Source organism: Brienomyrus brachyistius, chromosome 18 (genome assembly GCF_023856365.1).
Source record: "Brienomyrus brachyistius isolate T26 chromosome 18, BBRACH_0.4, whole genome shotgun sequence".
NCBI lineage: Eukaryota > Metazoa > Chordata > Actinopteri > Osteoglossiformes > Mormyridae > Brienomyrus > Brienomyrus brachyistius.
Window position 1 is genome coordinate 10,094,011 of NC_064550.1, and position 16,767 is coordinate 10,110,777.

The following is a 16,767-nucleotide window of genomic DNA, read 5'->3' on the forward strand; positions in this document are numbered from 1 at the left end:
AGCTCGCCCCAACAACGATTAACCTATTTAATGGAGAACGCGTCTATGAAGGTCTGTTGGATCATAGCTGTCAACGAATAGATTATAGAGTACTGTGAAGAATCTTAGGCAGTCACAGAAAATGTTAAAAAGCTGTTTATCTGGGCAGTAAGTGCATATTTGCTCAGAAAAAAAATGCACAGTTCAACATTCGAACATATGCCGTACAGGAATGAAAAAATTCACAAGAATTTCTTATATTTTCCAAAAAGGTACTGATATCCTGCTGGATGGGTAGATGAACACTTCAGTTCCCAAACCTCACCTCAGGGGCACCTCATCCACTCCATGTGTTCATTAGATTTCACCCCCCAGGTCAATTAATTAATTAACTTAATTAGTTAAATAACTCAGTCAGGTGTCGATTAACCAAACAAGGTGGGGTAGTGGCCGAGTCAACAGTTACCCCAACGGAAGGTGCAGCATAGCAACATTTAATGGGCAGTGTTCTGCCCTGCTGCTTAATGGACCTCCAGCGGGGAGTAGCTGGGCGTAGTATGATGATGACGCCCAGTGCTCGTCCTTTTGGGTCACGTGATTTGTGTGTATGCATTCCCACACGAGGCCTTCAGCCACATTGTTCAGTGTCTCCATCCCACACACCTTTATCTCAGTCTCTCCTTAGGACTGAATTCAGAATGATGCTCTTCAGATTCTCAAGTGATTGTTCCGCATGAATTATTCACAGATCTCATGTGGTACAACCTGTATTAACATAAGTATGCTTAGTGTAATTGCCTTTTCTCTTAATGTGTTTGTGGAATAAATTTTTCTTTGGCGAGCTCTTTTTAAAACAATCTCCATTCTAAAGTACACTCTTACTTAAAGCATTAACCAGTAACCGTTGGTTATGTACTGATCCCATGTTCGTTCATCATAAAGAGGTCTTAGTGTAAGTTTCATTGCCTAAATGCGTTGTGCTTCTCTTCCGGCATGACAACTGTACGTTTCTGGAATGGGACATCATGCACTTTAACTTCTGGACCAATTCCTAGTGAGAACATGATGCATGTTGGGTATGGTGCAAGGACTATGGTGAGACATAAAAATACGTTATAGAGGTGTCTGTGAGGATATCCCCACGCTTGGTCTTTCTGTAAATACGAATAGGGTTATAATCATGCCTGGTATACAGAGAGGCCTTACTCATACTCATACTCTTACTCTTACTGATCTTGCACTTACCTCCTGCTGCACTGCTGTTTTCCACGTCATATGAGTGTTTTCTCCTCAGAAGGTTCAGTAACACTTTACTTAAGGGGGCACAAGTAACTTAGTATCCCATTTGCTACTCAAGTACAAATCATGAACGAATACAGTAACTGTATGACATGCATCAACCGTTATTGATTAATAAAGAACAAACATGGAATCAGTACGTGTAACGTAAGTAAGATCGTACTACTACGTTATTTGTGCTTCCTCATGTAAGGTATCGAGAACTGTGAAAGTATTATAGTGTCGGTTTTGTGTGGTGCCCGAAGAGGTGATTTTCTGTGGATTATTTACAATATGGCAGTACAGTGTGTTTTACAGGTAAAATCACCACCGAATCCCCAGAGAAGCTAGTGTTCTCTCTCTCATCCTTTCCCAGTACAGAATGTCTGAACTCATTTATTGTAACGAAAGCAGTCTGTACACCCGGCAAGGAGGAGGCACATAGGAAATGGACTTTCGAATCACTATATATTGGATCCGTCTGGTCAAATTCTTTTTAATCTTTACGATTTTGGAAGCTGGTGTGCACGGACCAGCAGACACCCTATTTCAGGTGAAGACTTGCCGTGATCCTAAATTAGGACACCTTTCAATGAACGTGAGGAAGATCAGGTACTTTACAGTAAGATACTTGGAGTTACATGATGCCCAGCCTCAACTATTAGTGACCTCTTTCATCTGCCTCTGTACTGTTCTCCTCATGCTCTGTTTGTCTGTCTGTCTCTCTTTGCCCATGACTTTCAGGGGGAGATGATCGATCGCATTGAGTACAACGTGGAGCACTCCGTGGATTATGTGGAGCGAGCGGTCTCCGACACCAAGAAAGCAGTGAAGTACCAGAGTAAAGCTCGGAGGGTGAGTCCGCTAAAGCTTGTGCAGAGTAGCTGTGTGGTGTGGCGTAGCATGGTGTGGCTTGGCTTTACTTCTGTCCCTGCAAAACATGTCTCAAGACTCACCAATATCTGCTGTACTGCACTCACTGGGGTTACCCGTGATTTCAATATGGCAGGATTAATTTTGGCCTAAGACTTTTCATAGGTGACCCCGTCTAATTACCGAATTTTGGGTTTTGAGTCTTGGTATCTCTTTTTACTCCTACAGTCTCTGCACAGGCAGTAGGCTGAGGAAGCTTGCTCGGTGCTAAAAGTTATATTAGTGTCTTGGTTAAAATCGGTGCCAGAGATGAACAGTTTGTTACCTAATACTCCGATTGCAGGCTGGCAGCTCCTCTTCTAGCCTATCGCTAGACTCCTCTATCCTAAGTTTCCTGTATTACGCCGCGGTGTATAGGGAGTGTAAATTTGTCAGTGACTTCATCTGGCTTGTGGGCAATATGAATAACTGAAGATCGCCCTTTTTTCCCCTTATATTGCGTATATGGGATTTTCTGAGATTCATTAGTCAAGGTTTCCACCCTCTGGATGATTGAAGTATTGCTACCATTGGTAACTGACAATATAAAGGATTGCAGAGTTGAGCTTTACAGGGTGAGCGATACGGAGATTGATCACAAACAGTTCATGTGGCACATTTTCTGAATGACAGTGAGATGATTAGCTACCGCCACGCTGTGAGGAATATGGACATCTTTAAAAATAATCTGGAATATTTCTGTTTAAAATTAATCGCACCTACCATCTTTGTCCACTCTAGAGCTCATAATAAGGATTAGTCATCCATGAATGCTATCACCTAAAGCAGATATTTGATGGGAAAAAAGATAATAGTCTATTTGATGCTTTGTTAGGATCACGTAGCCATCCGCTGGGTACCATTTGTCAGATTGATACAAACCCTCAGGGGCCGAGTTAGGCCTAAGTGAGACACATTCTTGGTGACTGCTCTCAATGTGATTGGTCTTAAAGGATGTCCACAAAACAGAGGAAGTGCACCAGGGATGGGAAGATTCACCGATTTGCATCGGTGCTCTGACATAAAAGTTCAATGGTAAATGGACTGCATTTATGTAGCGCTTTTTCTACCCTTATGAGCACTCAAAGCGCTTTACATTTCATGCCTCACATTCACCCATCCACACACCAGTGGCAGAGGCTGCCATGCAAGGCACCAACCTGCACACCGGGAGCAATTCGGGGTTCAGTGTCTCGCTCAAGGACCCTTTGATGGGGGCAGAAGGAACCAGGGCTCGAACCTACAACCCTCCGGTTGCCGAACAATAGCACTACCTCCTGCGCCACCATATTCTCTTCAAGAAGTAATAAGTGGGTAGAATTTGGGATGAATTCGGGATCCATCATGTCTGACATCTTTGCATTGGTAAAATCCAATTTATTAATATTCATTAACTAGTAGATGCCCTATGCCTTTATTATTTAGAAACGTGACCAATCATTTTTGACCAATAATATTATTTTTAGATTGATTCCCCCTCTCTAAACCGTTTCTGTATCTGTGCCATATGAATTACAAAGCGTCGTATTCTTTCGCATCACATCATATTGTGTTCAATCGCGCTGTGTTGGATCAAAACATGCCAAGCGGTGCTGCATCACAATAGTGGTGAATCATATTGTATTGTATTTGTAGCTGCTTCAGATGTATCTTAAATATATCAGGACGTTGGAGATGCATGGAAGTGCGTATTGCACCGCCTCAGTGATGGAGATGCACGTCCCTAACGTACACCAGCAAAATCTCAGGTCTTAATGTTCTTCATAATATACAGGCTGGTAGTAAAAGATAATTTCACAATCACAACCTAGTCTGTGCCTGTGGCCAGGTTTCAAGCTAAGTTTAAGCTGCTAAGTTGGAGTGGCTAAAGTTGGTAAGCTTCCAGCAGCGAACCACAAACATGGCTGGAAATTTATGCAGTGTGATAAAATTACAGTGGAACTGACTATATACGGATTCTTAGTGGAACGTCAATTGATATGATGTCAATTGATATGACTTGACAGCACCTTGTTTTAATAAAAGCATTTGAAATACGTTAAATACTTCCTAATTCTTTTAGAAAATAGCATCAATTATACAGAAATTGCATTCAGATGGACCTCAGAGGAATCCATACTCGGTATATTTAAAATTTGTGCTCATGATTGTCCACACATGAAGTGGTATTTTTTTTGTGTGTGTGTTTGGTTAAACAAAATTCACACAACAAATCCAGCTGTTTCATTGGCTGGGAAGAAACCCAAATAACAAATGAGGATTCATTAAAAACAAAAAAAAAAAACAAAAACAAACAAACATGTAGATTCACTGGAAACTTGGCTACTGGCACCTCCTTAGTCAATATCTAATGATATATATCATAATGTAGTATATAGCCGTAATTTAGAACACTTGAATGGCAATATAAGCTTTAGCACAGGCACAAGAAGACATTTTTGAGCTCAGCGTGCTGAATGTCGGAAGATAAATAGGCTTTGTCATCAGTTGCTACCAACGGTAGCGTTTTTGGAGAAATAACCATGGAGTCGCTTCTGAGCTGTGCTTTTCTTTGATGCTACTGAGTTTGAGTTTGACCTTTTAACGTCTGTGTTAAAACAGGGGTGGCCAGTCTTATCCGCAAAGGGCTGGTGTGTGTGCAGGTATTTGGGGTAACCTTTAGGTCAGCTGTTCAAACCCAGGTGTGAGGACTCTTCAGCCAATCAGTCCCCTAATTAATAATCAGGGAGTTGCCGTGAGAACCCGCAAACACGATGGCCCTTTCCAGATAAGATTACAGGTATATTTTCTGTATTTTCTCGTCTAACAGGGTTATCTCAAATCCACATAACAGTCAAGCCACAATATCTAAACAACATGGCACAGATTATATTATGGGGGGGGGGGGATTTCAGCCTAGAATAGATACCGTCTGTCTTATAGATTTCAGTTAAGAAGAGAATTTCCACTGGAGAGAGAATTCAATTAGAGCAGAGAGTTGCCCAGGTGTTGGGGTCTGTCAGATACTCTTCTTAGAGAAACACTTTGCTTTGCAATCAGTCTGGGCTTCAGGTATAATCAAGAGTCGGGATGATGTGCAGTGAAGTTGGTGTGTCTTGAGACAGGAGTTTAATGGGGGAGTGTGTTCATGTTCATCCCTACATATTATGTTGCATGATCTGTGATGATGTTCTCATCTGTGAATGTCCTAAAATAGTCGTCATGAGCAGTCAGAAGATGAAGGGGCTGTCTTACAGGGCTTTGCAAGACGTATCATGCAGGAAAACATCGAAAATTAAGCTTTGGATGAAGTGCAGCCACATTCCTCTGAACTGCCAGAGTCTGAACTAGCTTGGCTGTTGAGATGAGATGTGAGATGAGATGGTACTTTGTCAATCCCTAGAGGGAAAAGAAGACATTACAGCAGCTCAGATTAAGACAAAAAGAGACAGACATAGCAATAGGGGCAGGATAAGTAAGAATACAGTAAAAGGTACAAGTAAATAAAAGGTACCAGTCTGAATAAGTAAATGTACAGAATGTACAGTTGATAAATAATATACACCAATGTGTAACTCAAATGTACAGATGAAATATTTCATACTACAATGTTGAGTATTACAGTGTTAAATAATCTGAATCAAAGATACGATGATGGTGAATCATAATAGGAAAATATTTATGAAATACTGCAACAGTGACATCACAGGGTAACAGCAGACCCGTGGAGGTATTACATTCCAGCATGTGTTTCTGTCTGCTTTAGCTGCCCTTTGTGTGGTTTTTGTGTTATTTTCTGAGCTGCACTTGCAGAAGAGCCCAAGCTCTCCTCCATAACCGTTTAACCCTGTGTGTTCCTCTTTACATGCTTCCCTGGGACCTCTTCTGCTTTCTCGTTGTTGCTCTTGATGGCCACGCAGAAGAAAATCATGATCATTATATGTTGTGTGGTGTTAGGCATTGTAATAGCGTCCAGTGTTGCCGGGACGCTGGCTTAGAGCACACGGCTACAGCAGTAGGAAAGAGTATCCACATGCCTAAACACATGAGTCTCAAACACACATACATACACACACACACACTCCCTGTCTCTGCCTTTCATCTTCACACAAGCACATGCACACGTTTTGAAATATATTTTAAATGAAATGAGTCGCATTCTGTCAAACGATGCACAATGTACTGGAGGAGATGTATTTTTTATGCATGAGTTTTTTTTTTGTAAATGTGTGTGGTTTTCGCGGTGTGTTTACCTGGGTGTTGAGTGTCGTATGACAAATTTTACAAATGTTTTTGAGGTCTAATTTTAATGAGGGGGGTGGCGCGAGGGGGATCTTGAAAATGTTGCACGCACATTCCAAACAATGGCATTTTCTAATTATTTTTCTATTACAGTGGAATAAGCAGCCTCTACACTAGTCCATTTGATGATTTCTAAATCTAATAGAAAGACACAATAGATCTGTGTGAATATTTGGAGCAACAGCACCGGATGTTGAGCAGAACAGGAAACGGTGTAATTTAAAACAGTTTTACATAAGTAAACAAAGACAAAATTCCTGGGAGCCCCACTCTGCCCTCTTGGCATGACGTGTCCTAGACCTGACTTATGCATGACATCTCAGACGATATAATGTTGTTCCGTGAAAAAACAAAGTCGTGAAAAATCTTTGTATTTAGATCATTGCTTTTGGACTCAATTCGGTGACGGCTGCATAAGACTGGGATTATCGTCACTCAGTATTATTACGACCATCGAAATTTCCCCACCCCAATCGTCATAGTAACGCGCTCTAGCAAGCTGCTACAAAGTAGCATCTTCTGTCGTCCTTCTTTGGTTCTCATGCGTTCTGTTGTGAGGGTGTGCTGAACCGTGTGCGTCTTTACGTTACAGGAATCATTCTGCCCGTCTGGTCCAATTCTGCTGCATAGTGGAGCTCTTTACTGCCTTGACATTGAGTTTGAGCTATAATCCAAACTCAACTGCAAATAGACATAGCTATGGGTTACACTCTAAGCTTACGGTGTACTCCGTGTTTTTCAATGTAATCCATACCGTGCGACTGATGTTAATACCGGAGCCCAACATTGCGGGACGTCTCACCCTTTCTAGTGTGCTTTTAATTGTCCTGTGGTGCTGTTTTCGTTCCGTCTGGTCCGCGTGTGGACGTGCCTGGCCTGACTACAGGCAGCTGCCTAAATCAGCCACCGAATGCATTCCAACAACTTTTACATTTGACAAAAAAAATATATAAATAAAGGAAATAACAGCCACGTTGCCTACGCAAGCCGCTGCCTTTGTTATGATGCCGCCATGTTGTCTTTTGTGGTGAAGCTATCCAGTAAAGAGCTGAGTCACATGGTAACACATGCCGAATTCACACCAGTTGGGTCCGGACTCTGCTGGGGCTTTCTAACTGTGGACCAACGCTTCTCCTCTAAGCAGGGGTTAGCTCATGAGCAGCACATCCATTTCACACGCATCTGGCCAACGATCTCCAGTGGGAGGTCGTTCAAAGTGTCATGGGAGCTACTGGTAACACCGGCTGCGCTACCGGGATGGGTCAGCAATCTGGCTCGCGACCCCCCCCCCCCACCACCACCACCACCACCACCATTTAGTCCTCACCACCCGCCTCACGTACACGTCCGCACAAAAAACAAGCGCGACCAACAGAGCTGAACAACTGAACAAACGTAGAAAGAAACGAGAAAATAAAAAGTGCATGTTGCAGCCATTTTGGAGTTTCGATGTATTGTCCTCGCTTTCGTATAGTGCCGTTAGTTAGAGGTGTGTTTTTTCGACAGTCCCGTGAGGCCTGGGGTTTTGTGTATGTTTGTGCTGGAGTATTCCTGTAAAGGTTACTAGAAGGGTGCTTTCTACACACCATCGCCCCCCCCCCCCCCCCCACCATGTACCAAAAGCTATAAGTAACATTGGGGTGTTGGTACGAGGACTGTACTTAGCAATATAGCGCAGGCCCTTAGCGACGTATCTGAAAACCTCTTCACTTCGAGAAGAAGTATTTGTGCTTCCACCAACACCCCATTCCGAAGATGCTTATGCATTGTCAGAAGAGTTTCTGAGCTGGGATGTCCCTTTGGGGTGCCCCATGCGAAGTGCTTAATCGGAAATAATTGGGATGAAAAGCGTTTGGTAGGACAATGGGCCGTTCTGTATTTAGACTCGAATGACTAATGGTGTTTCACGCACTCAGACGCCCACTCGAAAATCCAGGTCTCCTGAAGAAAAATGACAAGCGAGAAGCAACAAACTCGAGTTATTCCAAGCAAGGCTCAACCAAGCGGAATGAGGGTCTTTGTGCTATTAGTGAATGTCTTTGTGTCCTTAACATCTTTTTTCTCTGAAGTCTTCCCTCCCTTATTTTGTACTTTCATTGACTTAAGTTCCAATCAATGGTGGAGTTGTGTTAGAATAGTGTTGCGAAAGATGTATATACGATATTTAGATCTTTGAAAGGCAGATGCGGGGGGGGATTAGGCATAGTTGTGCACATCGGGTAGAGAGAGCATTGATAGGAAAATACCTCTGTTAACACCATCGTTGATTCTGACAAATGAGACGTGGACGCAGCCTTTCTGGAGTGCAACACATTATTGTGGGAGCCTATACAGATGTAATATATTGTAACTATATCCACAGAGATTATCCCTTGCTGATCATTACTCCTATATATAAATGATGATATGTAATTGTGTATGAAGGGTGTGTTGCAGTGTGAACCCAAAGTCTTTTTCCAAACGGAAGTTATCCATTACTACAGAGACATTTACCTTTTCCCACATAGAGGTACTTGAATAGACGGCATCTTGGAGAGGAATTACTGCTGTTCATCACTATCAAACCCCAGATAATCATTTTTCAATAGGCTTCGTGGGACAGGTGAATGATAGCATTCTGTAATGAAGCCAGGTCTGAGCCATTAAGGAGCCTTGAAGACAGAGGTCAGTATGTTCCAGGTAGTCGCCTCGGCACCGTCTGAGGAACAGTGAGGGGTCACAGTGCACCAGCGTTGGATGGTGTCCTGTACACCTGTGACGGGTTAACTGGAGAGAAACGAGACTTTAAAGGCCTGGGTGGGTGGGGTTATTCTTTGCTGTCAATCACGAGTCACCTGATTTCCTATTGGCCATTTGACAGATTCTCCTTTGTTAAAGCAGTGAGTGATGCCAGTTTCACCTAAAATTATGTGGAGTACCTCTGCTATTCTGTATTAGGAAAATTTCCCTATAAGAATGCAAATTACTTCCTAAGCATGCATGCATATATGCACGCGAAATTCTTCCAGGTGACGTCACAGTGGGTTAATCAGGCTGCAGACACAATTTGAAGGAATAAGGAAGCACATTGCTGTTCTCGATATGCGTCACAGAACATTTTGATTTCGCGTTATTGTCAGCAGTTTACTTAGAAGGTTTCAACTCTTTTTCGGGAGCACAAAAAAAAAATTTAATACTAAAGCCAGGCTGCCAATCCCCCCCCCCTTGATAAGCAGCTCCACCTGTGGTCATTCACTGGCTGTGCTGTCACCTGTCGGCCAAAACCAAAGATGCGTCAAGGCCCGAGTCACATGCAGCCAATCAGAAGTGCGAGTTTGCAGAAGAATCCCGAATCCATCCTCGGAAGCTGTGATGGACTCCATTCCACTTTCAGATCACAGTGCAACAGGCCGGATGTTACGGCAGAAAATAGAATTTACATGTCTTATATGAATATATTCATACATTTTGACTTACTGTGGGACCAGCCAAACCACTACTGTTAACAAATCATTTTAAATGATAATGTAACTGAATAGTTTTGGGCAATTACCGTGTAATATCCATGTTCTATTTTTTGTTTTTATAATGGCTGAGTATTACGATTTTAAAAAGCTTATGCAATTTTAAACAGTAAGGTGTCTGTAAAAAAATGTTGTTGACTATAAATAAAATGTTAAAATTGTTTTGTGAAGACGACTCCCCTGTTTCTCCATTTGCTGCAGATTTGCACATACACCGAAAAAGCGTGTGACACTTAAAACCTCACTGTATTACCTAAGAACACATTTAACGACAACAGGTGAGTACAGAGAACTTAAGCTTTTTTTAAAAAAAAAAAAAAGTCTGATTAGCATTTCGTTGATTTCACAAACTTTCAACTAAGCGCACCTGAAATACTTCATTTTGAGGGATACATACTGTGACATGAATATATGAATTCTCTATAATGCTAGGAAAGAGTGAGGCGGGGATGAATCGGCGGACTGTGTCAGCTGATTGTCTGGCTTTGTGGATGTGCAGCCTCGTGGACGATTCCTGTGACGACAAGCGCCATAAAAAGACAAATACAAATGCCTTCAGCATCACAACTTTAAACCTTTTTCAGTGTTAATGCAGGAAGGCAAGTAATAAAGAAATAGGTAATGCTTACAGAGGAGATGTGGAACTGGCCCCCCGTTTACGGGCCCAGGCCGAGGTCTTGGAAGAGTGAGGGGTCTCGCTCCTGGAGTCGCATGATCAGCTTCTCACTGGCCGCATTGCCCTTCTTCCGCGCCATATCGATGACCGCCCGCGCCTTCTCCGCTCTCGCTCTGTACTCCTCCTTTACCTGCTCCATCTCCCCTTCGTTGATGACCCCGTCCGTCAGAAGATCGTCCAGCAACAGGATTAAGGTGGGTCCTGTGACTTTTTCCACAAATCTCGTTCGCACCTGCTTTAATCTTTCTACTAACAGAGACATGGGAGAAAGAGAGAGAATTATCTGTGGCCTTAATTTTAGAAGAATATGCTCTGATTTCGTCTAGAGGAACGTGTACTTGGGCACAGGAGATGCACTGAAGGATTAACGCGTGTTAAAACTGTTGACTTTGCACCTCTGGGTGGCATGTTGGCCCAGTGGGAACCGTGCTGCCTCACACCTTCAGGCCTGCGATTATAAACCCTGCCTGTGTATGTATTGCACATAGAGGTTTCCTCCAGACACTCCAGTTTCCCAGCACGGTCAAAACACATGCAGTTAAGCTATCTGACATCTCTAAATTCCTAATAGTGTATTACTGTGCCTGTGACGCACTAGCATCCCATTCCAGCATTGTGCCCTGTGCTGCCTAGGATAATCTCCACGTCCTCCTGTACTGCCTGAGACCTCTTGTGACCTATGTTGCCTGAGAGAGGATCCAGACCCTTACGTGCTGTCTGAGTTAGGCTCCTGGCCTCCGAGGACCTCCTGTCCTGCCTGGGATAGGCTTAAGGACCTCCTGTCCTGCCTGAGATAGGCTCGAGGACCTCCTGTCCTGCCTGGGATAGGCTCGAGGACCTCCTGTCCTGCCTGGGATAGGCTCGAGGACCTCCTGTGACGCCTGGGATAGGCTCGAGGACCTCCTGTGACCTATGCTGCCTGAGATGGGCTCCAGGCCTTCCAGTGCTGTCTGAGACAGGTTCCAGGCTGTAGTTGTTGCATTACTGGGCTTTCCTTGGAATTTAATTCCTAGATCATTAATTTAAGTATACAAGCAGTTCTTGACTAACTTAAGCGATTGATTCCACAGTTTGATGCACCTTCCCATACCATTACGAACACATTTAGCAAAGAAGAAAAACGCATGAGCCAAAATATTATAGTAATATATAACAAAGATAAAGTGTAGGCGTATTTCGACGTTCTGCTGCTCGTAGTTTCTTGAACGTGAGTTTCAGCCCCATGTTTAATAATTAATGTTTGCAGCATGCAGTATGCGCTAAATACGCCTAAGTATTTAGGCGTGATTTTTAGTGTTACAAATTATATGTCTCACGCATACAAATTTTACCAGGGAAATGAATAGCAGTATTAATGCAAGAACGTAATTTCAGTTAGATTAAAATTAGTTATATTTCCGGGTGTGTACGGTATAGAAATCCACTTTCGTAAAAACGAAAGTAAAAATGTACAGTTTCATATACATTATCTTAAAATGTATCATGTTTTTAAACTAATGCTTTTAAAAAGATCTTGTTTCAGAATTTTGTTTGTTTTTAAGTTAGCTCATAACTTTCAAAATCAATATATATGTATGCATATTAACGGAGTTTTTATGAATATGGTTTTTTTTTGTCTTTCAAATAAATGAAAAAAACTTACCGCTCGCCATAATTCTTACACACGAAGTATACGGTATGTCTATTAATCCCCTGGACAGATTATGATCGAGTAAGGCTAAATACGTACATATATATGTATGTATTACTGGGACTATTTTATGTTTCGCATGTAGATGTTGTGCGTGCTGCGTCCCTGTCAGAGCATTCCGATATTTACGACCAGAACTTGGGTACAATTTGGAGGGAACGGCCCTTAAAAGTCTCCCCGCCTCAGTAACCAGCGTGCCTGTGCGACAGCGGGGCAAGAGACTCCAGAGCTCCAGGTGATTAAGGACAGAAGAATATGAGTGCAAAATGACTTTTCCACTTTCAATGGGGATTCAAAAAACCTATAGGGGTAGAAACAAGAAAAACATGTTCTGGTTTGTGGGACAGGCTGTCAGGGTTATGCAATATGTGTAACTGACACTTGCTATAATTTTGATTTGTGGTATTTCTTGTTTTATGTAAGGAGGTTTTATATTTGCATGCTATTTTTCTCTGCTTTTAATTTGAATGAGCTTGCAAGGACTGTGGTACGTTTATTTTGATACTTCCCCATAGATCCCCATAGGCGGGTAAGTTTGATTGTGTGACTGGAGCTGATGGAAAGAAATGGACTCGACTTTTACCGAACATTCATGCAAATTAGCGCCTAGTTGGAGCGGGAACGAGGTATTTATTCTTAAGTTGTATTTAAATGTTATCTTTGTACCTTTTGTTAAAGTTTCCTATTTTTTGTTTTAACTTAGACAAGTTTAATGCTGTCGACCAATAGTCCGTTTATTATAGTGTATTAAAAATGAGTTCTAAACGCTTCTGTGGATGGTTAATATGCAGGGAAAATAATATTTCTTTAGTATATGTAATTATTATTTTTTGCTATTCTGTGTATTTTATTTTGTAGCAGTGCGTTTATGATTAAGCCGTTATTAAAGTTGATCAAAACCATGGGTCGGCTTCACCGTCGTCCAGCTACAATTTGTGACGATTATACATAAAAAAAAAACTGGAAAACCAATCTATACCAGTCATAGTCCCCCGATTGCCCTAACAGTTTGCTACCAAAATCAGCCCCCGCCAGTTTCCTACGAAGCTAATGCAATTACAAATGTATTTCTTTCTATTTAATTTTTTAAATAAAAAATTTGGAACCCATTGTTGTGTATAGAGTTTATGTATTCGCCCTGTGTCCCATTGGTTTCTTCCCTTACGTATGTACTAGCTGTATGTATGTATTTACACACACAGCATATGGACATAACTACTGGGACACCTGGCCATTACACCTACAGGAACTTTCATGATATCACATTCTAAATCCATAGGCATCAATATGGAGTTGCCCCCCCCCTCCCCCTTTGCAGCTATAACAGCTGCCATTCTACTGGAAAGGCTTTACACAAGATTATGGTGTCTGTGGGAATTTTTGCCCATTCATCCATAAGCTCATTTGTGAGGTCAGGCACTGATGTTGGACATGAAGGCCTGGCTTGCAATCTCTCGAAGATGTTTGATGGGGTTGAGGTCAGGGCTCTGTGCGGGTAAGTCAAGTTCTACCACACCAAACTCACTCAACCGTGACTTCATGGACCATGCTTTGTGCACAGGGGCACAGTCATGCTGGAACAGAAAAGGTCCTTCCTCAAACTGTTGGAAACATATAATTGTCCAAAATGTCTGGGCATGCTGAAGCATGAAGAGTTCCCTTCACTGGAACTAAGGGGCCTAGCCCAGTGAAACACAACCCCATACCATTATCCCTCCTCCACCAAACTTTACATCTGGCACAATGCAGTCAGACAGGTAACTTAGTGCTGGCATCTGCCGTCCATCAGACTGCCAGACAGAGAAGTGTGATTCGTCATTCCACAGAACACGTGTCCACCGCTCCAGAGTCCAGTGGTGGCGTACTTTACACCACACCATCCAACGCTTATCATTGTGCCTGGTGTTAAGCTTGCATGCAGCTGCTCGGCCATGGAATCCCATTCCAAGACGCTCCTGGTGCACAGTTTATGTTGAGGTTAATGCCAGAGCAAGTTTGGAACTGCAGTTATTAACAGTGCTGATGATCTTTACACACTGCATCTCGACACTCGCCAACCCCATTCTGTTACTTTACGCGGTCTGCCACTTTGTGGGTGAATTTCTGTTGTTCCTAAACACTTCCACTTTGCAGTAATGCCACTTAAAGTTGACTGAGCTCTTCAGACTGACCCATTCTTTCATAAGTTTTTGCAGACCTGACTGCATGGCTGGGTGCTTGATTTTACACACCTGTGGCAATGGGACTGAATGAAACCTGGATTCAATAATTCAGAGGTGTGTCCCAACACTTTACTCCATATAATGTGTGTGCGTGTGTGTGTGTCTGTCTGTCTGTCTCTGTCTGTCTGCCTTTATTTACTAATCTTGTTTTGAGTCCTCGTGGTCTTGTTTGTTTCCCTGTTCCTGTTCAGTTAAGGAAACATTTTTTTTTGCCTTGCGCCTGTTTTTGAATCCTTTGTCCCGCAGGTTGTGAGCGATAAGATGAGAGCCAAACAAATCATTCATTACAGACTATGCCAAACTTTATCCAGTAAATACATTTACCATAAATAATTATTATACATTGATAGGACTAACACAAGTTACAATTCCAAATATAACATAATTTAAATTGATTTAACTTAATGCATTCAAATAATATTTTCCTCTGACAAGTAGGGGGCGCAATTGCACCCTGATTAAAAAAGTCGAAACGGCACCTTCACTGTGGGTGTGGAGTTTGCATGTTCTGAGGTTGTTCTTCACTTTTCTCCTGCAGTCCAAAGATGTGATTTGGTGTCTCTAAGCCCAAACCGGTATCCTGTCCAGGACATTTCCCTGTCTTATGTTCTGAGCTTCTTAGGAGGCAGGTTGACTGACCCTGTACTGGCTAAGGAAAATTTAAATGGGTGGATGAATGATCATAATGATTAAAACATATTATCTGTTTGTGTGTGTGTGTGTGTGAGAGAGAGAGAGAGAAAGTTTTTTTCAGGTCCCCACAAAGATCTGAATGCAATCAAAAAGGTAAAAATGCCAAAAGTCTCATATTTTGTTTGGTTACTTATGGTTAAGGTTAGGGCTGGGTGGGGGTTAAGGGTGTCATGTTGTCACAAGAGTTTTCCCCATAGAAATGAATGGAGAGTCTCCATGAAGATATAATTACAAACCTGTGTGTGTGTGATGATTGAGTGGACCTGCAGGTATTCTAAACATACACATTTATTTTTAATCTTGCCGACACATTATATCAAGTAGTTACCTTCAGTAATTTCAGTCCATTTTAAGATACTGATCTTTACATTTGACAGAGTCCATATATTGGAACTCCAGTTCACCAGTCCATGTTCAGAAGATGGAGTTGTTTGATGGAGAAATGTATTATGCATCTTTTATTCATCTATTCATCTTGTGACCATTATCCTGGGCAGGGCCACAGGGGGGTGGAGCCAATGCCAGGCAGCAGAGGGCACAAGACAGGGTATTGGTTACCAGGCCTCACAGGGGGGTGGAGTCTATGCCATGCAGCATGGGGCACAAGACAGGGGATTGGTTACCAGGCCCCACAGGGGGGTGGAGTCTATGCCATGCAGCATGGGGCACAAGACAGGGGATTGGTTACCAGGCAGGACAGGGGGTGGAGCCTATGCCAAGATTGGTTACCAGGCCTTTGCAGGGCACATACATACACACTAGGATTAAGCTAACTGCATGGCTTTGTCCTGCAGGAAGAAACCAGCACAAGAAAATGTGTGGGAAGAGGCCTGAGACGGCAGTGCCCCAATCTCAGCCACCATACCCTCCTCTAGCATATCTTACTGTCTCTGATTAATGATATACCTGATTCTTGAAACTGCCAAGGTGGCAAGGCGTGGTAAAATGTAGCGGTTCTCCAGAACAGTTTTTTTTTTTTTTTGAAAGACTGGTCAAGACAAGAAAAGAGAACAAGAGGGTCTAAACAGGTAGAAAACAAGAACTAAATTAGGAAGTAACACAGGAAGTAACATAGCACATATATCTAAACCAGAGCAACCACAGAACAAGCACACGCAGCACAGGAGCTAATGACATAGGGTGGCCAGCCACCTGCTGGCCAAACAGGGAACAGCCTTAGGACCGGGACAGATCATAACTGCAATAGTTTAGGTTGTGGCAGGTTAGGTGTTGGGAGCCAGAAACATGACCTCGATTGACATGCAAGGCTGCAAAGTCCAGTAAATTCAGAGCTTTATTTACCGTAAGCAAACGGAGCACAGACAGGGACAAGGCCTTAAAAATTACAGACGGTCCCCAACTCACAACCTATGCGGCTTACGACTACTTACAACTGAAGTTTATTTTTAAATAAAAAACATTAATCAACTGTATGTAAAAATTAATTTCATGCAGCTGTGCGCCCAGCAGTGCTTCGCTACCTAGCGTACGCTGTGCGCGGTATGATAGTCGCCACGGGAAAGAACTGTATTG

General features: G+C 42.6%; 2 protein-coding genes across 3 annotated transcripts in view; one reads left to right on the top strand and one right to left on the bottom strand.

Moving 5' to 3' along the window:
- LOC125712464 (syntaxin-1A) overlaps positions 1–10,123 on the top strand; it is a 76,131-nt gene extending 66,008 nt beyond the window's left edge. The window contains exons 9-10 of the mRNA XM_048982497.1: positions 2,002–2,112; positions 6,069–10,123. Of these exons, the coding sequence (XP_048838454.1) occupies positions 2,002–2,112; positions 6,069–6,146 (189 nt within the window). The 3' untranslated portion in view covers positions 6,147–10,123. The remainder of the gene's footprint in view (positions 1–2,001; positions 2,113–6,068) is intronic.
- A 57-nt stretch (positions 10,124–10,180) lies between these two features.
- LOC125712465 (caspase-1-like) lies at positions 10,181–12,530 on the bottom strand. Of its 2 annotated transcripts, none has more exons than XM_048982499.1 (3): positions 12,272–12,530; positions 10,583–10,875; positions 10,181–10,467 (listed from the first exon to the last, which is right to left on the bottom strand). In XM_048982499.1, exons 1-2 carry the CDS (start codon positions 12,279–12,281, stop codon positions 10,610–10,612), a joined length of 276 nt encoding a protein of 91 aa, XP_048838456.1. In that variant the 5' UTR covers positions 12,282–12,530; the 3' UTR covers positions 10,181–10,467; positions 10,583–10,609. The 2 variants fall into 2 exon arrangements, with proteins under 2 accessions (XP_048838456.1, XP_048838455.1); XM_048982498.1 differs by having other exon boundaries at positions 10,583–10,878; positions 12,272–12,525.
- Positions 12,531–16,767: the final 4,237 nt, after the last annotated feature.